Below are 26,259 nucleotides of genomic sequence, written 5' to 3' on the forward strand. Positions count from 1 at the left end.
AGAAATGGCATCCTGGCAGCCCATCCAGACGACATTTAGCAGACCCCTCCAAATTTCCAATAAACATCTCAAAAACCTTCACTAGTCCCATGGAGGGCACAGATATTGATTCTCATTCTCATTACATCTAGTAAGGTGACTGTGCCCCCCTCTACTGTGCTACAGTCCCTGGCCTGAGATCGCCTTCACAACTGAGAGCTTGGAGGGTTATGCACATTTCAGACTGATGAAGAGCACACAAGTGCTGTTGGCGTGCACACACCTGGCTCTGGAGTCCACATGCAAGGTTCTCACTCTACTTCCTAGCCAAGGGGTGCAGAGAGAGTGCAAGTGTTGCAGGATGGGCTGTGCACAAAGCCTAGGGCATGCAGCAGGAGCTGGTCACACTTGCCTCCTGCATCCTCTCCCTGCAGGGCCTGGGATTTAAACGGGGGAGTGGGAAGAGGGGAGGATAGGGGAAAGGAGGAGGGAGAAGGAAAGTGGTATACAGCAGACGAGGTGGCGCAGAGATTGGGCAGAGTCGGGGATAGGCAGCCCTGACGGTGGCAGTGTTCGGACGGGGCTCGGCGCCTCTTTCCCTTCTTTCTCCGCCCTGCCGGACCACCCCCCGCCCGGGGGTGCAGCTCTGGCCGCCGTCGCTGCATCAGGCAGCCGTGCCCGCGGGGTCCGGGACGGGCAGCGGTCACTGGAGGGACTGCCTGGGGGCTGCTCCTCTTTCACGGGAGAGAGAGGCGAGCCGGTGCGCACACGTATACAACCATAACCACACACATATGCACACCTGGGGCAGAGATCGTACGAAACAAACCCGCAGACAGGTGTCATCTTTGCGGGAGGCCCGGGCCGGGCCGGCCATGCTCAGCGCGGATCCCTCCGTTCCGCAGCTCCGGTGCTCGGCGCTGTGCCGGCGCAGGGGCTCCGGGACCGAGATGGTCTCCTGGGGGTTTCGCTGCTCCATCCCATACACGAGTGCCTTCCCCCCACAAAAAATAAATATCCAGAAGCAAAGAGTATTTTAAAAGACAAGCCGCGCGAGGCGGAGGGAGCGATCTCCCGACCGGCCGCGCAAAACCTGCGCTGCCCAGCCGCCCGCCCGGGCTGCGCCGCGCTAATTCCGCAGCACCGGCGACATGAGGATCTCATACCTCCGGACAACTGCGTGAGTCATAAATACACGGCGCAGGGCTGAAAGTCGACACTGTTTACAGCGGCTTTGCCGCGGCCTTCGCCGAGTCAAACCGCCGCCCCCCGCGCAGGGCCGGGCTGCGCGGAGGTTCCGCACCCCGCACTGCGACTTCCGCGGGGGACCCGCGGCGGCGGCGACACCTGCGGCCGGCGAGGGCGAGGAGGGTGCGGCCTCCCCGCCGCCGCCAGCCGTCGGTCGGTCCGTCAGTCCGTCCGTCCGCGGGAGCGCGGCGAGCGGCGCTGGGGACAGACGCGGTGTTGGGTTACCCCGGCCTGGCCCCGCCGCCGCCGCCGGGCCAGCGGGTGCCGCGGGGCTGCGCCGGCGGCCGCGCAGCCCACGGTATGTCGGGCCGGTGACTTCAGCCGGCAGATATTTGGAGGCTCCGCGGGGTCCGGTGCGGGGGGCAGCGTGTGTTTGGGTCTGAAAGCGAATCAGCGGAGGGCGCGTCACTGCCAAAGGGCCCTATAAATCCATCTGCGGCGCCGAGTCGCCCTGGCAAAGCCCCCGCGTCCGCACGTCCGGCTCCGCGCTCACGCCGTCCGCGGGTGCGGCGCCCCCCGCGCCTTGCCCAGCCCCGCACCCCCACCCAGCCCCGCCGGCCCCCGGGGAGCCCGGCCCGCCCAGGCCCAGCCGGAGCGGGCGCTCCCGACACCGGCCCAGCTTCCCGCCGCGCTCCCGCTTGGATCTAAGCTTTCGCCGCGACGGGACCCCGCTCTGGAGGAGGAAGCCTCACTGCTGCTGCTGCTGCCCGGCTCTACAAATCCCAGTGCCGGCCTCTGATTCTCACAGCAGGCTGAGGGGGGGTGGTTAGGTTTTTTTTGGTTTTCGTTTTTTTTTTTTTTTTAATCGTTTTCCCCTTCCTTCCTCCGCTGGGGTGGGGTTTTTTCGTGGCATTTTTTTTTTTTCTTTTTTTTTTTTTTTTCCCCGCCGTGGTGTGCGTGTCCGAGTGGTGCGCGGCTCCCGGCAGTGCTGGACCAGCTGGCATTACAGGAGCGCTGATGTCTTCATCTGACTCCCCGCAGTTGTTGATGGAGTGTCTTTCTCAGATTTCCAGGCAGGGTCCCAAGCGCAGCACCTAGCGCCAGCTCCCGCTGCCAGGCGGCGCTCCCCGCGGCTCGGGCCGCTCCCGCCGCTGCTGAGCGCGGCTCCGGGGCCGGGGCGGGCAGAGACCCCCGCGGCGCCGCTCCTGCCGTGGGCACAGCACCTGCGGCGGCGGCGGGGGAGGCCGCCGGGGACTGGGCTGGCGGCTCCCCGCTGCCTCCATCCAGACCTGCGACCTTACACCCCCTCTTCCATACGTGTGTCCCCCTTCCCCCCTCCTTTGCGCAAAGAGGGTGCCGGCGGTCGGACCCCGACCTGCCCACATGCATCGCCCGGCCGGCCGGTCGACTCCACGGCGTTAATGTCCATCTCGGGTCCGACGAGACCAGCTCAGAGGTGAGGGCGAGGATGGGTGCGCGGACGGGAGGGCGGGGCGGGCGGGCACTGTCTCCGGGGGCACCCCGCAGCTCCCTGAACACGACGAGGTGCGAAGGCAGCGGCCGGCGGAGAAAGCGCGCACCGAGCGGCAGCCGCGCCCTAAGCCCCGCCGCTGGACCGGCATCTCCGCGGTTCCCCCCGGCGGGGCTGCGCCTCCCGGGCCGGACGCTGCCCTGTGCCGCCACCGGGCCAAGCCGAACCGGGCTGGGGGCAGCTGTTACCCCGGGGCGGCGTGCAGAGGGCAGCGGGTACGTGCCGTGGCAGACCTCGGGCAGGGCGGCCGGGAGACGAGGAGGAGAAAAGAAAAAAGGGCAAGGGAAGGGAAGGGGAGAAGGAAAGGGAGAAAATAGAGGATCGGTGAAAAAAAATAAAGAGAATGAAAGAGCAAGTAGGGGAGGAGAAGAATACGAGGAAAGGGAACTGAGAAGGGAAGGGAAGGAAAAAGAAGAGGAAGATTAAAGGGAGATGGAAACAAAGAGGAAAGGGAAAATGAAAGTGGAAGGAGAAAAGGGAAGGAAAAAGGAAATCTTGAAGCGAGGGGAAAGGGAAAGAGGAAGACAATAGTGAAAGGGGGAAGAATGGGAAGGAAGAATATAAGGGGAAAAAGGTGACAAATGAAGACGAAAGGTCAGATAAAAGGAGAGAGAAAATTAAAATGAAAGCGAGGACTGGATAGGAGAAGGGAAAGAGTGGGGGAAAGAAGAAAGGGGAAAAGAAAGATGGAAAAGGGAAAGGAAAGAGGCAAGAGAAAGGAAAGGGGAAGAGAGGGAAAGGGAAATGAAGGTTTGCTTGTAGCAGATCAAATCCGCACAGACCAGCACCCAAGATCAGCCCAGTCCTCCCCGGTCCAGCCCAGGAACAAGTGCTGGAGAAGCACAAGGTGACCCGCCTGCCAGTGAGCACAGGGACATGGTCACACTCCCACGTCCCTAGAGACAGACTTCTGGGACCTGCACGCCTGCATTCCCCAATGCAGCTTTCTCAGGCACAGAGGGACTGGAGGCCATCCTGTGCCTCCCTCTCCCACACCACTCACTTGCTGGGGAGAGCCCACCTTACTCTCTCTGCCTGCACTGGGAACAGGTTGTTGTTCCATCCTCTGTCCTCAGGCCTGGCCCGGGTGAACCAGGCTGATCTGGGGTGCGAGACTGCTCGCCTTTTTCTCAGGGCTGACAGGGTGGGGGCAGGACTGGGGGAGCACAGCAGCTGGGACCTAACCCTGCCTCTCCTATCTGCCAGGGGCCCGTGTTGGAAGGAGATCTAAGATGAAGTTATGGGATGTTGTGGCTGTCTGCGTGGTGCTGCTCAACACGGTCTCCACCTTGCCCCTGCCCACCGGTAAGACGCCTCCCAAGGGGTCCCCTTCAGTGGTAGAGGGACCTGAAGATGATCTCTCCCCCATCAGCCTGCTGCCTCCCTATGCTGTGCACAGTGACTGTAAGAAATATTCCCCTTTGTAGCAACTGCTGTCTGTCTTGCTAAACCTGCTTCCCTTTGCTCGGGCATCAGGATGAGGAAAGGATGCCCCCACTTTGTGCCGCTATTTCTCCACAGGCAGTGTCATTGGCTTTGGTCTTGCTCAAGCAGCTCCAAACCTAGTCATTCTCCAAAGCTTGGCGTTGACAACTGCAGTGGCAATGACCCCTGCCCACTCCAGCCCTGCCTTCTTGGTAGCCTTAAGATCCCTCTGGTTGAAAAACATGAGGAGGTGGGAAAGTTTGTTGTATGCAGAGGAGCCAAGAGGAGGATCTGGTTCACACACCTCGCAGCGCAGGCACTGAAACTCCTTCCCCACTGCCTCAGCCTCCGCTCCCGGCTCAGACCTGCCAATGCAATTATTCACTGCCTGTAGTGGGCGCAAGTCCTGATGGAGGCTTGGCTCCGTGATGGGAGGCACAGTACATATCCTGGAGTACTGCTGAGCTTCATTAAATCCTCCTTGGATTCTGACCTCGAAATTAGTGTGTCCGCATGGAAATTTACAGAAGAGTAGCTGCGGCAGGGTTAGGAGCTTGATGCAGAGAAATCCACATGAACTAGCTCACAGTAAGACAGTTTACAATCCAAATGGCAGATAATAATGCCTTGCTAATAATAAGTCTTGTACCTACAACAGCAGGTACAGGATTTTTACAATGGTATGTGAGTGTTATGTTAACTCTGGTGGCTTTTTAAAGAGAGAGGTAATAGGACGCAGTAAGAAGTGGCAGAATACTCACATGAATAGTGGAGACGTTCACTTAGCAGAGGCGCTGACACAGTTTGAAGGTTGCTTCTTTTGCCCTTGCTCAGCCCTCTCTGTTTAGCTTGTTACAGGATGCAGACAGTATCCAGTAATTGGGATTCATTTCTATCTCCTTTTCTGGAGGCATGTCCTTTCCCTGCGCCTGCCACAGCTCCAGTCACGGGCATCCGCGCTGGTTTCTCTGGGAGCAGCCAGGCTAACGCAGTGTGGAGGAACCAAGCATGGAATCATGTGCCATGACTTCACTTTGACCCCTCCCAAACACTCATCTCCTCTTCCACACACACACATCTATGTCTTTTCCCATTTAGTCTTCTCTCTTTCCTTCTCCTGCTAGTGTTTCCTCCTTGCTGGAATCTTGCCTAGGCTTCTGCCTCCACATATCCCATCCTGGGCTCCTGCTGCTCACAGACTGGCAGACCCTGACATCCTTTCAGGCCATCCACACAGGGAGGTTGGCCAAAAGTGTTTCCTAACAGGACTCCAGCCTGCCAGGATCATGGGTTTATCACACATGGTGATCTTCTCCATGGTGAGCCATGTGGCGGATAAGTGCTGTCCTACAAAAGGCAGTGACCAGCTTTTCAGGTCACTGTGTTCTTCCCCTCTGTACAGGCTTGCTGAGGTGCTGGTGGAGTAAGAGCATTAGGGGGAAAGCTGTATCAGTCAGTTTGTAGCTCTGGCAGAAGCTACAGAGTGGGAGACCGTTAATGCTCCATCTTTCCAGAGTGATAGTATTTGTATGATGCCTGCTTTTATCTTGAAACTACCTTCTGGGAATATGGTCCCTGGTGGGCTGATTCCTCTGCAGCTCAAGGGGACAGGCAGCAGTAGTGATTCTCTCAGTTCCTAGTATCCAAAACTTCTCATCATTGTCTCTTTTTTTTCCTTTCCTGTGGATTGGGTAAACAAGAAGCAGGAAGAAAGACAACCTATGTTTTACCTGGGCTGTGTTAGTATCAATATTATCTTTGTTTCCAGGGTAAGGCATAGTCTTAGCCATGCAGAGCTAGGTCACCAGTTATTGCCCAGGATATCCATTTGAGAAAGGGCTGATAGTTTGGTCTCAATCTCTTAACCCTGTGTATCACAAACAGATGGGCCTGGCTGCAAGGGGAAAGGAAGCAGTGCTGTTCTCCATGTCAGAAATAAAGGAAAACCCAGAGTGTTCCTGTCATCTTTGTATGGCAGCAGTTAACAAAACAACCAAGCCTGAAAGTTAGAAACGCTTCCCTATGTTGCCAACTCAGATGAGTCAGGGGAGACCTGCAGAAAGGTGACTGCAAGAGAGCAGTGAAATACTTTGATCCACTTTTATACTGTTTGATTTAAAAGTGTGTGGAGAACAGTCTGCAAACAGGCTATGAGGCTGATCCTACCCAGGCACATTGCTGCCTTCCTGCTGCAGCAGCACTTCGCTCAAGTCACTCCCATCAGTGTCTTTGACATATTTGTTCTCTCAATTTGGTGGCATGCACCCTTCAGCACAGGAAAGACAAAGAACCAAGTACACAAGAGGAATTGATATCTACACCATGTAGATTTCCCTGTCCACTTGGAGGCTTCTGTCACCATCAGAGCACAATGTAGCATGAGCATGGAGGTGTGCTTACATCTCCCCGGCTGTCTGCTGGTGAACCTACCATGTATTCCTATCTCTGTGGATGCTGTTGGTCAACTGCTTTGCTAAGGGCTTTTGCAGGAGACAGCTCACAAAGAGGTGGGAGCACCATCATCACCTGTGTTGCCTCATATGCATGGGGCAGTGTGTGGGCCCTGAGCAGGACTGGGTGCTGTGTGCATTCAGAGAGAGGTGCACTGCTGTCCCCTAAAGCAATCCAAGTGAAGACTGAGTGGGGAGTAGCCATTTTGCTCCAAGGTGCCCACAGAGAATTTGGGTGTCCCACACACCACTTGCATCAGGTCTTAGTAGGATTGTGAGATCAAGTCCACTCCTAAGGGCAGGCCGAACAGCTTGGTGGAGCACAGATCTGTTTCCCAGGCCCTTGACACCTTTTTGCATTCTCATTTGATGGAATTGCTTTCTCTGCAAAGTGCTCTGAAGTCACCTGATGTCACCCCATCCCTTTCAGGTTGGCTTGAAACCTTCCTTCATTCCAGGCTCCAGGCAGGGTTCTAACCTCGTGGGCTGATCAGGTGTAATGTGCTGACCTTTGCTGTTCAGGGCAGTAATTAGAGATGGCAGAGGGTGCTAGCAATTGCAATCTTCTGCATTTTTAATTGGACTGGAGGCTGGAGTATCCACCACAAATGTAGTGCATTAGAGATGAATCCAGTATTTGTAGGTGTTTTTCATCAATATTCATGGGATAGCTTATTTCACACTCACAAAAAAAAAAAAAAAAGTAGAGTTTGTAACCATTTCTTTGTTTCTCTTACGCTACAATTCTCTGGGGGAAGAACACTATTAGCTTAAATACCAAATGCAAGTAGAACAAATATAAACCAAATTATTATAAACTAAATACTAAGTCAGCAGCCTCAGAAGCATGACAGTGCAGAGGGAGCCAAACACTTGTTTGCCTTATACACAGTCCCCAGCAAATACATCTTGTAACAGCTTGCTGTTGGATGCATGTAATCAACAGGTACATGAAGACTGGAATGTCCTAAAATTCATGACATGATATGTATTCTCTTGATCAAGTGAGAAGCTTTGCTAAGAATGAGTGGTAAGCAGGTAGAATTAAATGAAACATCTCACCATGGGATTTTCCCTCCTAGCAAGAGGAAAAGGTGGGGTTTTTGCATCAGGGTGTCTGAGTTACTCTACCGCTACTGAATGGTCATTAATTGCTGGAGCTCCTTTGGTACATGCTGTGACACACCATGGTATGTGTGTGTTATACCTCTGTTAAAAATTCTTCTTACCCCTGCTAAGAGGTATTTGATGTTAAGTTACTGCTTTTTGCTGCAATTTTATCAACTAATACAGAAAGTATCTAGAAAAAATAGTGATGTTGTAGGGCTCTTTATGGCAAAAGCAGTATTTAATTATGCTTCCAACGGAATGCATTTCATTCCCTACAATATTTATTAGGCCCATTCAGTGTTATGAACTACAACTCTCATGTTTCTGTCCAGGCTTTGCTGCTCAGCACAACTACAGTGTGGCATATGTGCTTTAGCCTAAGACACCCAGAAGCTGCATAGGTGGCCTGCCCTGCACAGTAAACCCATAACAAAGAATGCATCACAGAGGTGTCAGCCACACTGAGCAGGTGCCACCCTGCATCATCTGATCCCTGTGTACCCAGCGCAGCCAATGCATCCAGCACAGCTGTTGCATCCTGCCAGTGTCAGGTCAAGTGTGCCTGGGTGCCCGAGCCAGCACATGCATGCACTAAAGTTTGTTTGCACAGGGATGAGCAGGTTATCGAGGTATTCAGAAATCCCAAGCATTCAGATGAGTCCATTCATGGGCAAAATTCTAGACAAAGAAGGAAACAGGGTTGATCTGGTTAAGTCTAGAGGCATGTAGCCCTAAAAACAAATTCCTCTGGAGTTTCACATATAAATACTGAATATACTCCAGAGAAGAGCATTCTGTGACTAAAGGAAGAAAGTTCTGAAATGCAGGATAATGAGGCTCTATTCTCATTTTGGCTTATCCTTTGCTGAAAGTTTTACTTCTTTGCTGTTTTTCAGTTTAGGGAGCTCAAAAAATTGCCAGTGAAACTGTGGATCCTGTTAAATGTTTTGCAGGTGTTTATCGACACATAATGTACCTGGACATACTTTTCTTGGTCATCTTTCATAAGCCTCTTCAGTATATTTTAGAAATCCCTGGGTTCAGGGTTTGCAGATGAAGAGCTTCAAAACATTCCTTGAAAGGCTGAAGAATTCAGTTGTGTGAAGTATTCATCAGACTGTTATTGAATTTAGTGGCGGAGGCATTGTTTGTCCACTAGCAGAAGATCCTCAGACTGATAGATTGTAATGTCTTTGTAAATTATACTGTTCCTGGTTAGTACTGCAAAAAGCAGTTCTAAAATAATTAAAGTTACAAAGACTTTGAGAAGTCATTTGGGTCACCAAATCCCACCCTGCCGCAAATGCAGCTGTTCAGGCATGGACATCTAGTGCAAATATCCAGCTTTCATCCCCCCCCCCCACACTGCCTAGTCATCTATCACTGCAACATAAAACTTGTAGCACATAGGCCAAACCCTACATAACTACATTTGTTGTGGATTCCCATATTTTTGAGGTAGTAATTTAATAAGTAGAAATAAACAAGGAATACAAAATACTGCAGCAGAACTGTGTTCAGGATCATCAGACATCTAAATAGGCCACTGACACATTAGCGTTGGTAGAGTGGTTAGCACTGCGGAGTGGTCATTTTTTATGAAACAAAGCTCAGTTTCTGATCAAGTGATATCCTCTGGTAAAGTGAACCAGAGGAAAGATTTCAGTGGTTCTTGGAATTTCAATCCTGATTACAAAGAGATAGAAAGAAAATAGGATCAAAAAGATTTACTTGAGACAGCTGCAAATAAAATATTAAGACACAAATTACATGTTAGAATATGTTTTAAGATCAAGGACTTAAAATTAATTTTGTGAGGTATTTAATGTACCAGCATTCTTTTAAAGGAATAAAGCCGCTTGTATAACCTAGCAGAAGTTTAGGCTGTATGTATTATACAGCACTTAAACTGAAACCTGCAGGTGTATTTCTTTGAAGTCTTTGGGAGTCATGCAAATATTTTAAAGATTATTGAACAGGGATATTCTTCAAAAGAAGCAAGCACTGAAATCCTTGTATTTGTTTTCCTGTGTCGTGACTGGGCAGCGCTAGAGCAGTATGCTAAATCTTCTCTGGTGGCCACGTTTTCACAGGCAAGCTGGTCCTCTTTAAATAACAAGCTATGTACAAACATTTGCACTATCTCTGCTCCCATCCAAAGCATTTCTTTGGCAAAATCAGTCAATAGTCAGGAAATTTCTGAAAGGAGGCAGTATCCAGTGTAGCAGTTAGGAAGGACCTTGCTCTTCTGAGCACATGCCAGCACTATCTGGCAGGTGCCAGTCCACACTTCCCAACATGAGACCTTCTGCAGTGGAGTACCTGCACCTGCCCTAGAGCCAGGGATGGATTATTATAATAATAACAATTTTCAACCAGCAATATGAAAACCTTCCATATTTTTCCTTTTGCAAACTCATTGAATTGAAGGTAGGGAAGGGCAACAGTGAAAGATCATGCGTTACTTATAGATCAGATCAAATCTGATAGCAGCAGAGGTTGCCACAAAGAAACATCAGCCAAGATTTTGCCCAGACTGCTCTGCCATTCACTGCCCCAGGGAAGAGAGCGGGTTAGGGTCTCTTTAGGGTATGTTCGTTCTGCTTTGCTGCATGTCTTTGTTCCTTGGGGACTCCCCTAAAACCCAGTGGGAGAGGCTGTGTAAGAGCACAGGTGGCCCAGTAATAGCTTATGTTATCGATTTAGGCATGCTCTTTCCCTTCAGTGAACTGTTACTGAGGAGGGGCTGGGTTACCATTGTGGGGTTTTACTGATGTCGTAAGAGGGCTGGGCTGGATCATTTTTGCACCAGGGATGGTGAAGAAAATACCATCAGTATTTCCCCCTTTAAAACTTGTGTGCTTGCCTATTAGCTGGCTGCAGGTGTTCTTGCTAACAGAGATCGCAGGTTTCAGGCCTTGCTCATATATACTCATCTGAGGCTCTTGCAGGATTTGAGGTTCTAGCTTAACCAAATACTCATTGTAAACCTAGGTTTTACTGGGAAGCTGGATGTTTACACAGCACAGTATGGATGTGGAAGGGTACCAATCTTAGGGAGGAGACAACAGGTACGTGTCTTCCCCACTCCTGGCTTCAGGGAGGGCACTGGCACTTTTTCTATCTTCCCCTTTTACTCTCTTCATGCTGTAATTTCTGATGAAGGGATGCCCTGAGGGTGCTGATGTACCCACCACCCCATAGGATAAGGTCCTAGTGCAGATGGGCTCCTGACAGCAGCGGCAGGAGCTGCTATAAAATCTTGAGTGTGACTGCTGAAAAGCCATATGCTCTATGGTGCTCAGAGCTGGTGATTCAAAGCTCTGTGTCAGAGGCAAGACCACATCCTCCTGTTGCTCCTCTGCTCCTTGACTGGTAGTGCACCTCTGCCCACCCCAGAGAGGCCAGAGGCGGGGGTGGGCAGAGGAGGGCAGCCCATCATTGAGCAAGATCCTGTGAGCAGCCTTCCTGGACTGGGTGAAGAACAAGAAATTCTTGTGAGCAGGTCAGCTCATGAGGCAACTTCCTCTGCTTAACATGGTTCATCTGACCTTGCTGTTCCCCCCTGCTCTCAGGGACTTCCCACATTGGCAACAACTGTGGTGGCCCTATTGTCTCCCCCTGTTTTTCCTCTGTTGGAAACCAGCATTTCTACCTGCAAGAATGCAAGCAAAGTACAGAAGGGGAGGCACTGCCAAGCATGGCAGAGTGAAAATATGAAGGACTCTGTGGATTTGTCATTATGACCAACACATGGGAAACTGCAGGCTTAGCTAGTGAGCTACAAACACATAACTTGACTGCTCCATTAGGAGCAAGAACACCAGGAAGGTCAATCCTGGGCCTTCTGCCGGGTTTGCCTCATCATACTTGACTGGTGCGAGTGGCCCTGGCATCATCCACTGGGTTATTTAGCACTTGCCTTGATGAGAGACAAGTGACACCAGGGAGAGACTCCATTTCTAAGGGCTCTCTGAGTCTGAGGGGAGGCCACAGCATGGGCTGGGATTGAAGTAATACAGAACTGTATTAAACATTTAAAGATAAACTGACTCTGGTGTGTTTGATGCTCTATTTCCTAATGGATACAATCAATTTGTTTCCATTTCACTCTTGGTCCCATGGATTTTCATGTAAGGCATGAAAGCAAAGTTATGCCTCAGAGAGGTGGTATTTTAATTGTTTAAATACCAAAAACATTTCAGCATAACTATTCTTAACACCCGCCTTCACTTAGATGCCTTCATATACTACTCTTTGTCTTTTTATACAAAATATTTCATTTTCAGTTAAACAAATGGTTTATCCCCATCACAGCTGCTACTGCCCCATCACTTTGCAAAGCAGAATGATCATCACGTTAGTAATTTTAACCTGGATGAGATTGCTCTTCCACAAGCAAGTTGTTCCAAATCTCTCCTAAAGTATGTCTTTGTGGTGTGAGATGGAGGCATTCTGTATTCAGATAGGCTATGTCCACTATAATGAGCACATGAAAACAGTACTGCAAAGCAAGCTAAATAAAAAAATAATTATTGAATAATGATTATGAAGTAAAGTAATATTTTGATTATGAAGGTCCCAGATTAAAATACCAGAGCTGTTTCTGAAAAGGGGCCATTTAATCCTAATGCAGATCTGGATCTAAATTCTCTAAATACTGCTTACCATTACAGTTAGCTGGATTAAACCCCTAGAACTCTGAAATCATACTTGAGGGCCTGATACTGCTGTTTGAACTTCTGTAATTGAAAGACTGTGCTCAGGTTAAATAATTTAGTTAAGTGTCTGGTCTAATATTTTTATGTGATTGCTATACACTGTCACAAATGCATGCAAGAAAGATACAATCTAAAAGCAAAATCTAATTTTATAATGTTTAATATACCTTTTGTGACTTCTGCTACATCACTTTAGCTCAGGGTATGTAAAGTGCCAAATTATGTGGCAGTGACATGATTACATTCTTCTGAGATCAGTATGGAAAGCTATTCTGTAAAGCACAGTTTCAAACAACTTAAGATGTCAAGTTTTATGAAGTTGAAAAAAAGAAAAGGAAAACCCACTGACGCCTTGAGAGGCCACCTAAAAACAGAGACTAGACAAGAATAAGGGAATAAAAGTAGGTATTTATTTGAAAGGCTTTCAAAGGTACCCCTGGGGAGCCAGAGGCTGTTGCTGAGATGGACCCCAAGATGGACGGCAGGTCACAAGTTCTTCACACTTTTGTAAGTTTGATTCATTAGCACATCAGGGTTAATTCTCCAATTAAAGCTTCAGTTAATGACGTAGTTTCCCAAGCTCAGACCCCTCTTAAGATGTTGGATTACATATTTTGGGCCTAGGACTGTCTGAGTGTTCTTGGAGAGCAGGCCTGGAGGGGATTTGTTATGTCTACCTAGCATGAGAGAGCAGAAGTTAACAGGCTACAAGAAACTTCAGAGTTACACACTAAGCAGTGCAGGATTTGAAAAGTATGAAAGTTAAAACCTAAGGCAACACCACCTATATAAATTATTATTTTGCGATATACAGGATTTAAGCTTTTCTTGTATGCTATAAGAGACAGCATGGTCAGAAGAAACTGTAGTTAGTCTTTTAAAGGTACAAAAAGAAGTAACTGGATTTTTTTCTCAAAAATTGAAGATCCAAACCATCAGTTTGTGGTCAGGTACAAGCTGAGAATTTCTTGCTTTACCATGCTGGGTTGCTGCCATTGCATGTGGAGGACTACTTTAAAATGAATCTGCTGATAGTGCAATCAAATGAATAGATTTACAAAATATAATTGCAATCACATTTGAAAAGACAGAAATAAATTGTCCATTTTTACTAAATGGAGGCTGTTTTTTCACGAATGGGACGAGTTTGGTTTGAGTATCCATTTAGACCTGTTTCATGTAGAAATCTATCAGAACACTGTGTAATTCATTCTTCTAAAAAGTGCAGGGATCAGATCCCAGTCCTGGTGTCATGTGGTGTCTCTAATTAAATAGAAATGCAAGGACAGGTTCTGGGGGGTTGCAGTGGGGAAGATGCCTGTAGGAAAGCACATTTGCCTGCACGCCCAAAGCAGAACTCAGGACTGAATTTCTTCAGGGGCTAATGGGAAGTGCCATGGCTGATTGGCTGCAGGATCCTGTACTCATACATGCTGCCAGCTCTTCTTGTGCCCAGGGGACGGAGACCATGCTTGGGGACAGGCAGGTCAAAACTTCAGGTTCCAGACAACATCAGTGAGGCAAGAATTTCAGTTTGCAATACAGAGGGGTGTTCCAAACCTAGGAGGCTGGGTCAAAGCTATGATCTGACTGTGCCCTAAATGTTCAGAAAACAAGCAAACAGCAAGCAGATGGTGCAAATATTCTTGTGTTGGTTTTTTTTTGTTTGGGTTGGGTTTTAAATTGGTATTTTAAGTTAGTCTCTCTCCCTCTGGTGAAGGTGTTCACCAACTCTGCTCCCAGCCTGAACCTTCTGCTAGATTCCTATTTTTCTCTGTCTCGTGACATTTCATTCTTTCCTTCTTTGCTTTTTTATTCATTTTTCTGGTCATGTGAGAGAATCCTCAGCAATCAAGAGCCTTTGTTCAGCTGGACAAGGGAGACAGAGAAGGTGCCCAGAGGCAGACTAGCACATGGACTGTCATCTACACCCAGCATTCTTGATTCTCTGGCCCTAGAAAACAGACTCTTGCTCTTGTTGCAACCATAGGAAAATGCTCTGCCTGTTCCCACCTGGGTGGTCAGGTCCTTGGCACAGTAGTGAAAGAAGGAGCATGGAAAAGAGCTGCAGGAATGAGCTGAGTGGAGCAGGACACTTATGGCGGATGCAGTTCCTATAAGCCCTGCTGCCTACCCCAGGCTCCTGCTGGAGGGGTGCTGGACAGAGGTGTGCATAAACACCTACAGGTGCCTGCACACAGACTGCCTCCAAGGGACTTCCTCAGGGAGCTGGACAGTCAGGAAACAGCTTTGAGAATTGTGACAAAAAACCCAAACAAAACCTCATGACTTCACACTGGTCTTGTGAGAGACCACAGCACCATAGCTTAAGCAGTGGGGCTCAGCCTATCACATGCATCCAGTGGGGTCTGTGAGCCTTTCTCCCACACTCTGAACAAGACACACAGAGACCCTGTGTTCCCTGAGGGAAGATTTTACTTTTCCGGGACATACGTTCTTTTCCTTTGGGGAACACCTGTTTTGAGATGCATCACAGGTGCGAGACAACCTTTGCAAACCTATATTGAACACATGCTGCTCTGGGCTATCCTATCCTGTCCCATCCTGTCCTGTACTGTCCTGGATGTCTTTCAATTTTTAAATTCTAATTCCTTTACACCCTGGGGCTTGGGACCAGGAACTACTGCTCAGAGATCTTTGCTGCTTTAATGCCACAGTATCCAACCATTTTCTGCTGGCACATTGCACAACATGACAGGCATCTGTCATGTGTTTGTTCTCTCAGCTTTCCCACCAGAAGACAAGTGTTTTCAGTAAACTAGTTTGTTTTGAAAAAATGTGTGTGTGTGTGTATAATTAGTCGTATTTGTGTCTGTGTATGTGTAAATGAAGCACACATACACACACATGCAAAATGTGTATCTGCTTCTCCCAGGGGTGTGAAATCCCCCCAGCAAACTCTGTCTGCTGCACAATCAAGTCAGCACAGTCCATGCAGTATGAGATAAGCAAAGATGCTGTGAGACTATAAACATTTTCTCAACAAGTTGCAGACAGAAGGGTAACAAAGTACACCTCTATCAAAGGGCTTTATTCAGTTCACAAACCATGTCTCCATGCTAAGGCAGCCCCTATGAATGTGGTGATGTTCCCTGGCCACAGCTCAGCTTAGCACCCCAGTTGTCCCCAGCAGAACTTACAACAGAGCAGGGACCAAACAAGTGCTCAGCATGTGGTGTCTGTGGTGCAGAGAAGTCTCAGCATCCCTGGAGCACATCTACCAAGTGCCTATCAGGATGGGGACATCCTGCAGTCAGTCTTCTCCACCTTCCCTTCTGTCTATTAGCCTTTTACAGAGTTTAGTGCTTGGTCAGTGGTTATTGCTCATTCATGTATGATGTCTGGTGGTAGCTTCTTTAGCACTTACCTCTAGTGCCTTGTTTCAACCCATCATGCCTGGTGTCAGTGCTGGTGTTTCCACTTGATTGCTCTGGGTCCTATTTCAGCAGTTTTTCGTAGCATTTTGTTTAAGGCTCTAGGTCTTCACACCCATACTTATTGGACAGCTGAATATCCCTACTGAGCCATGACGGCATCTCAGCACAAGGTGACAAGCCTCCCTTCACTCCTGGTTGTTAATCTTTCCTCCAGACCCCTGTGACCCACATTCCTAGAGACTGCTTGTAGTCACACTGATGGCTCTAATCTAATCCATCAAGCAGCAGAAAATTAGCTGATTGCAGGGATTGGACCTATCCCTAAAACTGTTAAATTATGGAAGCAAACTTGGGATACCTTGGCAGTGCATTGGAAGCTGCCAAAAGAACATTGATGCCCTGCTCATGACCAGTTTGGGGATCCACAGGCAGAGGGGAGTGTTGCTTACAGAAACTTGCAAGGTGTTACTGAGTAGTTCAGTAATGCAGCTGCCATCGTGTTGATTGGTGTACCCATATAGCCCGTAACAGCACGTGTATTTTAGGTGGGCAGACACCGACCAGGATCAAGAGCACATTTTGTCAAGGGGAGCTCTGTGACCACTCTTTCCACCAGTTTCCTATTATCATTCACTTGCCTTTTATCTCCTCATGTGATGTAATCTCCAAATATTGGGGATCACTGCAGGAGTCTTACTGGTAGATTTGGATGTCTGCAAGGGATAGTTTCCAATTCCCTGGCTGAAGGGAAACTCCACGCTGGAGACAGGAAATTAGAATTCATCTTACTGATAGTGCTGGCATTCCTCCCAGTGAATTTCCCAAGAATATCCTGGTGCCGCAGCAGGTGATGAACAGAGCAGGGATCCCCAGCTCCATTAGACAGTTGGAACACTTCTTGCACGGTTCGTGTTAGAGCCTTAGTGAGATTAGCAGGATCAGTCATGCTGCTAGTGGCCCCAAATTCTGGGTGCAGCTAGTCTGTGTGTGTAGGTAGGACTTTTCTACTTGGATATGCTGTTGGTCTGATTACTTGATCTACTTTTTGCCCTGCTGCTCCCACCTTCTGCAGGGTTGACAGCACATGTCGGCATCAGCAGCATTGCATGGGCCTCTTCAGTGGTGTGTTTCCTCAACCTGAAATCTCACAGGCCACGCGCAGCACAGAAGGCTCCCAGTGGCATAACCTGCCCTGGTGCGGCTGGGGTAGGAATCATACATGAAGCAGGATAGACCTCAGCATGTGCTTTTAGCACGTGGGCCTTCCCTCCTCTTATCTATGACCCTCCAGGTTATAGTTGGCAGAACAATGCTTGAACCCTGTAGCTGTCTGATTGGTATTGGTAGATTCCTGCATGTAGCACTCTCACAGGGGTAGAGAGTATTTTTGCCCCTCAGTTGCAAGCCATTTAAAAATGATGTGCCCACTCGAATTGTTATCTCTTTGGGGAATCCACGGTTTTGTTTCTCCCTTCTTAGGACAGGGACACTTACACTCTCACTGCGCTGACAGTGTACCAGGCTTGAGATAAGTATGAGGCTGAAGGCTGCAAACAAGAATCTCTGCATATAGGTTGGCTTTCCCTGTAATTGTCTCCTGTCCCCTTCCTGATGTTTGATCACTGCATTAATTTTGTTAAGACATCATATGTTTCCCTATGGTTGTGTTTCACTCTCCATAGCCAGGGTCTCATTGCATCATAATGTTGGTACGAGGGTTGGACTAGGAATACATGGAAGAGGTGTGGGCTGGGGTAGTCACAGTAGTATGTGGGGGGGGAAGCTGAAGGTCAGAATGGAGAATGGCACTTCTAGAGCCATCTTCTCAGGGCTACATCCTTCTCTTATTTGGTTATAGACTAAGAAACCTAGTTTCTGTGTAAGAAATCTAGAAACTACTCAATCCCAAACCAATCTGCCAACTACTTTCTGTCTGTGTCTGTGTCAGGGCCAAGTTTATACTTCAGCAATGGGGGTTATGTGAGCTCCATGTGGGTCATCTTTTTTAACTGAATCTAGAAACGTGTCTAGCCTTTGTTGCTTTAAAGGAACAGAGCCCACGTATCGCCTGGACCTGGTTCTTGCTCAGTAGAGCAATATTTGTATGGAGTAGGCAGACCAGCCTGTTCTTCAACAGGGCTGGGTGGTACATCCAATGGATGTGCCATCCTAGCAGCCCCCTCCAGCAGGTATGGCTCACAGTGGGTATCTCTGCTACAGAGACAGAGGAGTGCAAGAAAGGTGTACTGACCTTTGGTATCACCAGAATATGGGGCTGGGTGCAGGGTCCTGCCTTGTTCAGGTTCCACATAGCTGTATAGATAGCAGCCATCCTTCCTTCATGTCTTTGACAGTCACTGGCCTGTGACACTGTTGTCTTTAGCATGGATATCTGTAAAACAAAGTGTAATTCACTTTTTTCATCTCCAAACTCTACAGTTTATTGCATCCTGCTTGCCTCGTATCACCCTCATTATATGGAGATTTCCAGCCTCCACTACTCTTTCACTAGTCTAAACTTTTTTGCTGGATCAATCCACCAAAAAATACATACTTCTGATCCATCACTGTTTTATCTTGGAGGGAGGCCTCTAGGATGTGGCAGCAGTCCCTGTTCCTCCTTATATGCAGATGCACTCTGTTTCAGCAGGTTTTTGTACTGACAGAGTTAGGATTCTGCTGACCCCCATCTCCTCTGTATTTGGTGCTTCTGCTGAGGATATGAGCGTGCACTCTTGCTAGGCAGTGAGGGACAGCCTCATGCCTTCCTCTCTCCTGTTAACAGAGTCCATGCTACCCTGTGTGAACTGGGTACCTGTGCTGCCTGGTCTCCCATTGGGATTCCTGTCTTACTGTGCTCCTTAGGGAAATGTGTTGCTGAGCCTTTGCCTAAGGAGCTGTTCCTATCTCAGCACCTCACTGAGTGGGAGCCTCTGTTGCTTACTGAAGGTACCAGCCTCTGACCAGGTGCACTGCACTGGATATTGCCTCACCCAAAGTTTGCTCTACCCACAATATTTGTAGCAGTATTGGAGATGGATTTCCCACATGTGCAGGGCTGGGGTGACACTGGTCTGTTACAAGTTAAGTTGTTAGGAGTTAAGTACAGAAAGAAGCATTCTCTTAGGACTTACTGAAAAGGAAGAACTCTTAATTTTTGGCCAATTAATACAAAAAACCCCCTCAATATTGCAACGTAGTTTTTATGTTTAAGATACAGTCATTAATAATGTGGTGTAAGGGCACCTACACACAGGGTCCTGACAGCCTGACCCCCTTTAGTTCTCTGTGTTCACTAAAGCAGGTAATTCTGAGGGATTTAGTCCATGGGAAATTTAAGGATTTCAAAATGCAATTTTTTTCCCAAATCATGAAGAAATGGCAAAATTTAGGACCATTTCAGAACACATTTAATTTCACCCTTCTTGAAGAGGTTCATTCTGTTAGTATCAAAACACTTCTTTGATTTCATCATATAATTTACTTGAATAATTTATCAATGATAGAATATATATTAGGTGATAAATTAAATAGATTAAAAATTAAATCTTCTTGAAGGGAAAATGCATTAATAATATTTCCACTGCCCATTAACATAATACTTCTATTCAGACCTGTTTCTACTCAGCATCTAGTCTAATCAGCATCTTGTGATACAAAACACTTACATGAGAAATTTTTCAAAAGCTATGAAAATAATTACCCACAGAAGCATTAAAAACCCAGGCATTCAGCCAGAAATAATATCTCAGCCTGGTACCCCAGGAAATCCTCCTTCTGTCATGCCCAAAAACCTTATTGATAGGTGGCTTTGGCAATACTAACTGCTGCTGGTGTGAAAAGAAAATAATTAACAATTATAATCACAAAATTGCTTTAAAGAAACCTCTTCCTATTGCTGCTTTGCTGGGAAGAGTCTGTATAACCTCTTTACAGTGGCTTCAGCTACCTATTAACTAATATTGGTACCATGACGTGCTTTTCCTTCCCTCTGTTTTCACAGGGCTCATTCAATTATTAAAAAATGTGCTGAAATGCTACCAAGCATCAGCAGACACGCACAGAAATACAAATATGTCTCACTTATCTTTCCCCAAATGAGTTTCCATGATTATCTAAACCATTTCAAATTCTCCTTGATTTCTAAGGGTCCTGGGCATGTGTTCTGAAGTGATGGACAGAAAAGCTTGCATGTGCATAATATTTTTGAGCTGTGAATGACAAACTTCATGATAACTGATGTATGACAAAGCCTTTTCTCTCTTTCCCAAACAGCTAATATGCCAGAGGATTATCCAGATCAGTTTGATGAGGTAGTGGACTTTATTCAAGCCACTATTAAAAGACTGAGGAGGTCACCAGATAAACAGACTCCAATTTTTTCTAGGAGGGAGAGAAACCGTCAAAATGCAGCCACAAACATAGAGAATTCCAACAGAAAAGGAAGGAGAAATCAAAAGGGCAAAAATCGAGGATGTGTCTTAACAGAAATACATTTAAATGTGACCGACTTGGATTTGGGATATGAAACCAAAGAAGAGCTAATTTTCCGGTATTGCAGTGGATCTTGTGATGCAGCTGAGACCACCTATGACAAAATTTTAAAAAACTTAACCAAAAAGAAAAAACTGGTCACCGACAAAGTGAGGCAAGCCTGTTGCAGACCCACAGCCTTTGATGATGACCTGTCCTTTTTGGATGATAACCTGGTTTACCACATACTGAAAAAACATTCCGCAAAAAGGTGTGGATGCGTCTGACAGCTGCATGCTGAGGCGGCACCAGTTTTCCATTCCTGCTGCGCTGCAAAGAGAGGGACCAAGGTTCCTAGGGCAGTGTCTGCTCCAAGTGGAGGAAAAAGGACCAAGAACACAGAATGAGGAGCCATGAGAACCTGGGGATAAGGAGGCATGCGGCAGAGTAGAAGGGTGGAGACTTCTGACGTCCTATGGGGATTTAGATAAAAGCTCAGGTGGAGATGACGATGGATGGATGATGTGCACGCTACCTTTCCTGTTTGACTCAGTCCACCATCAGTGAGACTCAATCCATGAGGAACGTGCTTAAAAACACAACCCTGCCATACCATGCTGTGTTGTAGTTATGCCATGACATACCAGTTATACCAAGAAGCTTAGCTAAGAAGTAGCTTAGGAGTACCTTACTAATCCCCTGTGCCCTCAGCTCTACTGAAAGACACATTGTGCTACTGCTCACTGGAGGGCAGTTCCCAAGTGCTTAGGACAACTCCTAAGCTATAAGGTTACCCTTGCAAGTAAGATGATATTGGGCAAATATCAAAATGACCAAGCTCAAGTTCTCATGAAGCAAAACAGTTCTGCTTACTGGCTAAGTTTGGTTATTTCCATCTTGTGTTTCTTCAAAATGAGTGCAGGACTTTGTTCTTCTGCTACCTGTGAAAACAAGTTGAGTTTTTAAGCACTTCTTCCTAGCATAGTAAGAGAAGTAACAAGCCCAGCCTACACAAAATGCATTTCTTTAGGTTTACAAAGGACTAACGTCACTTGCATAACTACATTTCTATTTGGTCATTGTGATTGAGAGAGACTACTTGATGCAATGCATCCCTTCAGAGACATAAGTATACAGAAGATATTTATTGAGATTAAGTTATTGTTATTTATTACAGTTCAGTAATGAGTCTCCTTATTTATTAAAGTGTCTTTCAAAGGTGCCAAAGCAGATGGCGCTTGGGGATATAGAGAGACAAAGACGTTGGGAACAACGGTCCATGCTTTTGATTGAAAGTGTTAACTTGAATGCAAAAAATCACTTACTTTACCTTTTTTTCTTTTAAACAAAATCTTGATTATGTTCACAAAAGGTAGTGCCGAAGCCTGCAGCCCTTATTCCAGTTCACTAAGCCTTTTGAAAATTACTGCAGTCATACATGTGCAGGAGCAGCAATGGCTCTGGATGAGTGAGGGTCACAGGACTTGGCTCAACATTAGCAATTTGTTAGAAAAACTAATTTTAGTCATATTTTAAATGTAGCCACATTTGTTTTCTCACACTTTATGCCAAATGACCTCATATAACTATTGACAAATGGAAAATAATCACATTTAGCCTTATAATTTCTAGTTATATTTATTTAAGCTTTTCCTTCCGTACTTCCGTATAGAAGAGGTTAAATCCCTCTAACTAGTTAGCCCTGGATTTAATATAGCCTGCAAGTAAACAGTTGTGTTAAATAACCAGAGTGTTTTGTATAATTTGCTGAAACATTACAGGATCATACCCGTGCAGCAGAACAGTCCAAGTTTCCTTAGGAGGAGGGAGGTTGTACAGCAAAGGTGTTCATACGTGACCGCTAACACAAGCTCTCATTCTGGAGACATTTTTCCCAAAGGAGCAGGAGTGCAGGTCACTAGACATACCTGACAACCAGTGAAGCATCAACTCCCACAAAAGCAACATGAAAAAAAAATCCCTATTGAAAACAATGGTCCAACCTTTTATCTCATGCATGTAATGGCTCTCCATGCTCATTTTGCCCTGGGCCTCTTGGGGCACCACTGAAGAAGGGTCTAGAGGTCAAAAAAGTCCCGAACAGGCATAGAAAGTTGTACCAGGTGTATGGCATGTAATTCATCCCCGACTGCCGCCGCTTTCCTGGGCGGAGGGAGGACAGCCCTGGACAACCACCTGCAGGTTCTGTTCTCACACTGCCATGGGGACACCATGCCTGCCATGCTGCACAGGGGTGGTGATGCCACCACACTGGCACGATGTGGGCACCGAATGCCTGCCAGGCGGAGGGTCAGCTGCACTGCCGAGTGGCTGAGTTGTGACAGCGCTCAGAGCTGTGCTTTCCCTTGCTCCAGCTGATGAAAACTTGCCTCAAAGCATTTTCTGCGCAGCTTGAAGAGGCTGCAACCAAAGCGAATCTCTGTGTTCAAAATACAAAAGGGTAAAGTTTGTGATTTTTTTTTTTTTAAATTTGTTTTTTTGGTTTTTTTTAGTTTTTAGACCTTACTGAAGACAGGAGTGTGCTTCTCTGGATTTTTTTACTTCACCTGCAATTATATGTCTCAGTCATTTGTGTTAATCAACCAAAGTTCTCTACAGACTTTATTTTTGTACAATATTCATTTTATAACTTTTTACAAAATAAAATTCATTTCTATTGTTACCTGGTTGTTGCTTGTGCTTCCCCATTGTATAATTTCCAAGTTACAGTGTTGCCCAGTTTCCCAATCTGCATGAGACAATGCCGTGGAGCCAGCAAATCTTCTATGAAGTGGAGCCATCCTCTCCTATCTCACCACCACCTTTAATGTGGATCAGAGGTGTCTGTAGCTTCTTAGTGACACACAACTGAGTCACTGCAATAACTGACTTGAAAATGTGTGCTGAGCAGTGACAGTAATCCACACAGGGGCAGGCTTCAAGCCTGTGGTTACGGAAGCTGTCCCTTGTCCATGCAGGGCTGCAGTGTCTTTGTGGCGGTCTTGCCATGCATGGCCACAATTCCTGCACACAGAGGAGATTGCATTTTTCTTTGCTAATCCAGGTGTCACATCAATTGGACTAAATTCCATCCACTTTGGCAGTTCTTTTTCCTTCATCTTTAATCAGGAAAATTAAACTTGAGGAGTTTTCTTTTCCACCCCATCACGGAACAGATGAGGACAGGTTTTGTGGCTGTGGCCAGCAACATTTTCTCAACTGTTTTGTGTTAAGCTTTGCAGTTCCCATCACAGAGCCTATAAACACACACAGACTTACAAGTTTCAACACTGCGCTCTGTACTCCTCAGACTGTTACAGAGAGGAAGAAGGAGTATCGGAGCAGCAACCCAGAGATCAGGAGATCAAACACACCTAATGCACAGCATATGGATGCCTTGGTTTCATTTGTGCTGGCAGGGACCATGCACGCAGCTCTACCCCAGCTGCTGGAACGCACGGCAAAGCTCGCAAGCCTGGCTTTTGAAGCACGTGGTATTGAAGGCATTCCTCCTCACATGCCAATGCCTCCACTTCTTGCAGCAGAAGCCCATCCATCACATGCAAAAGCTGGACACATTAAGTATTTGGCATGGAAATGACCTGCAGTTCCACATCCAGAGGAGATCGTGCACTTTCCCAGGAATTGGAAGGAGTGTCTACATAAAACACAGCTGTGAGGTGCTCTGAAGTTTAATCTCTGTTCTTACAGCCCTTCTGTCTGCTATTATATGGATGGGGATGCAGAAGGTCAATGCAGATGCCTTTCTTGGTCTTATCAGTGGCTTTGAGTGAGGCACGAAGTACCTGGCAGGAACAGTGTTGCTTGCATGGAGCTATTTCACCCTTCTTCCCCAACCTTCTCAGTGACAACAATATTGGAGAGAGCAGATGAGGCTCTGCTACTGCAACTCCATGCTCACCACTGCTGGGCTGGCACCTTCAGCTCCTTTTCTGGTTAAAGTGAGGCTTGCAGTAGTGTCCTGACACCCTGCATGTGTTAAAGCAGCTTGAAACCTTCAGCTGGTACGTTGTGCAAAGGATTTCAAGAAGGAATTAGACTTTCATTTCATAGGTAGTGCCAGTACTGGGCTAGACATTATGTTGCTGCTTGAGTAGCAGGGACAGCACTACCCTGGATCCCTTCTGGAAGATAAGACATGTCCCAAGACAGATAAATTTTTTACAAGGGAGAGAATGAGGCAAACACCATAATTATTTACACTTAGTCAATATTAAAATCAGGATGTTAAAAGCTTTATTACTCAATATCTTGATACATTTTTTTTTCTTTTTCAATTTTTGGTGGATTTTCTTCGATCAGTTAGCATTGTGCTGCCAAACAGGAATTACTGGTTAGAGACTTAGGACAAATGATGAATGTCTAAGGAAAAAGCAGGTATTTTGCAAGAAGGGCTAATTTACTGATGCAGTGTGGAAGTCTGTCCCTCAGTGAGTCCCCTCCAGCAGAAGGGATTGCAGCTATGTGCATCCCACAGGCAGGATATCAGGAGAGAAACTGTCATTAACAGCAGGTCCTTCTGCTATCTCTCCACCCCACAGCAGCCTGGTGCTGCTGGTCTCAGTACAAAGAGGATGAAATAAGCAGAATTGTGTCTGATTTTGGGTTGTTTCACCTCTGCCCACAAAAGTGGAGAAAGGACAAAGCGAGTCAGTGCCTCAGTCTGGAGCAGCACAGGAGGAAACCAGAAGCAACCTCACTCATTGCAATCTGGAGGGGTAACTAAAAATACAGAGGAAAACATCAGGATGAAGAAAACAAATGGAGCTGACACACTGTATAAATAGGTCTTCAAATGTCATGCATGGCTGGAACAAAGATGTTTTGTTTCAAAGCAAGAGACAGCTTGAAATGGTTCAGTAATACACATTGAGAAGTTTGCTTATTTGGAACAGAGCTCTTCTAATGAAAAGGTTAATTGTGTTGCAATGCAAAAGAAAAAAGGCAAAGCAGAGGCCAGGCCTGCACTCCTCACCCTAACAAAATTTCCCACTGGCTCAAAGTGAAGATTTTCTATCACAAACATCACAGGACTGAACTCCTAACATTCCAATAAATTATACAGTAGGTATGTTCATGGGTCAGTAAGAATAGCTAAATAAACCATATATTTCAGCAGCATTAATCCCATTGACTTTCAGACAAGCTGCTGCAGCAGCCAGTGAGTGAAACACGGTGCTCAGCTCAACTTGATGTAGGGAAGTTTCCTTTGTCAGGCACTAAGCACCAGTGCTCAAGGTCAACGCTGAGACATCTTCACTTGCCATTGGTTTTTTCACTTTGAAACTGCAGCATTTTATTTACTTTCCCCCAAAATTCTCACTCATAAGTGAAGAAAAACACAATGGGCTTTTGAAGGCTTCAAAGGGCTTCTGTAATTATCCAAAGAGCTGATGTTTTGTCTGCAACTTCTCCAGCTTTTTGACAGCAATCTGAGCTCTGCCACACGTGCAGGTTTCCTCCCTCTGCACCAAACCTTCATTTTTCTGTCTGCTGGCACACCAGATGAGGAAAGCTTCCTTCTCTGTCACCTCAGGAAAGGCACAAATATCAGTCCCTGGTCCAGACTTGCACACCTTATCTCCATGTGGTCCTGGCAGGACTAAAGCCACCAGCGTCCTCAGCAGTGCTACTCCATTGACTGTTGTGCAGTTTCTCCAGTTTTGTAGGAGTCTAAATAAGCGTACCAAAGCTGGTTACTTTCTTAGCAATATTCACATACAAATAGAAAAACCGTACCCTTGTAAAATCCTCCTACTCTTTCTACTTTTCTTTTATGGCATCATAGAATAGTTCGGGTTGGAAGAGACCTTAAAGATAACCTCCTTTCAACCCTTCTGCCATGGGCAGGGACACTTCCCACTAGACCCATCCAGAGCCCCATCCAAAATGGCCTTGAACACTCACAGGGATGGGGCATCCACAGCTTCTCTGGGCAGGCTGTGCCAGGGCCTCACCACCCC

At 46.9% G+C, this 26,259-nt stretch overlaps 1 protein-coding gene and 1 long non-coding RNA gene across 4 annotated transcripts; one reads left to right on the forward strand and one right to left on the reverse strand.

Annotated features, from left to right (window-relative positions):
- The first annotated feature begins 2,535 nt into the window (after positions 1–2,535).
- Positions 2,536–22,958, forward strand: GDNF (glial cell derived neurotrophic factor). Of its 3 annotated transcripts, none has more exons than XM_048292332.1 (3): positions 2,536–2,623; positions 3,905–4,102; positions 20,078–22,958. In XM_048292332.1, exons 2-3 carry the CDS (start codon positions 3,931–3,933, stop codon positions 20,560–20,562), a joined length of 657 nt encoding a protein of 218 aa, XP_048148289.1. In that variant the 5' UTR covers positions 2,536–2,623; positions 3,905–3,930; the 3' UTR covers positions 20,563–22,958. The 3 variants fall into 3 exon arrangements, with proteins under 3 accessions (XP_048148289.1, XP_048148290.1, XP_048148291.1); XM_048292333.1 differs by having other exon boundaries at positions 3,905–4,003; XM_048292334.1 differs by lacking the exon at positions 2,536–2,623 and having other exon boundaries at positions 4,008–10,754.
- On the reverse strand, positions 13,133–26,141 carry LOC125320226. Its single transcript, XR_007201059.1, has 3 exons — positions 22,960–26,141; positions 21,149–21,216; positions 13,133–18,194 (listed from the first exon to the last, which is right to left on the reverse strand). It is a non-coding gene; the product is annotated as an uncharacterized LOC125320226 (long non-coding RNA).
- Positions 26,142–26,259: the final 118 nt, after the last annotated feature.

Source organism: Corvus hawaiiensis, chromosome Z, assembly GCF_020740725.1.
Source record: "Corvus hawaiiensis isolate bCorHaw1 chromosome Z, bCorHaw1.pri.cur, whole genome shotgun sequence".
In the NCBI taxonomy this organism is placed as follows: Eukaryota; Metazoa; Chordata; class Aves; order Passeriformes; family Corvidae; genus Corvus; species Corvus hawaiiensis.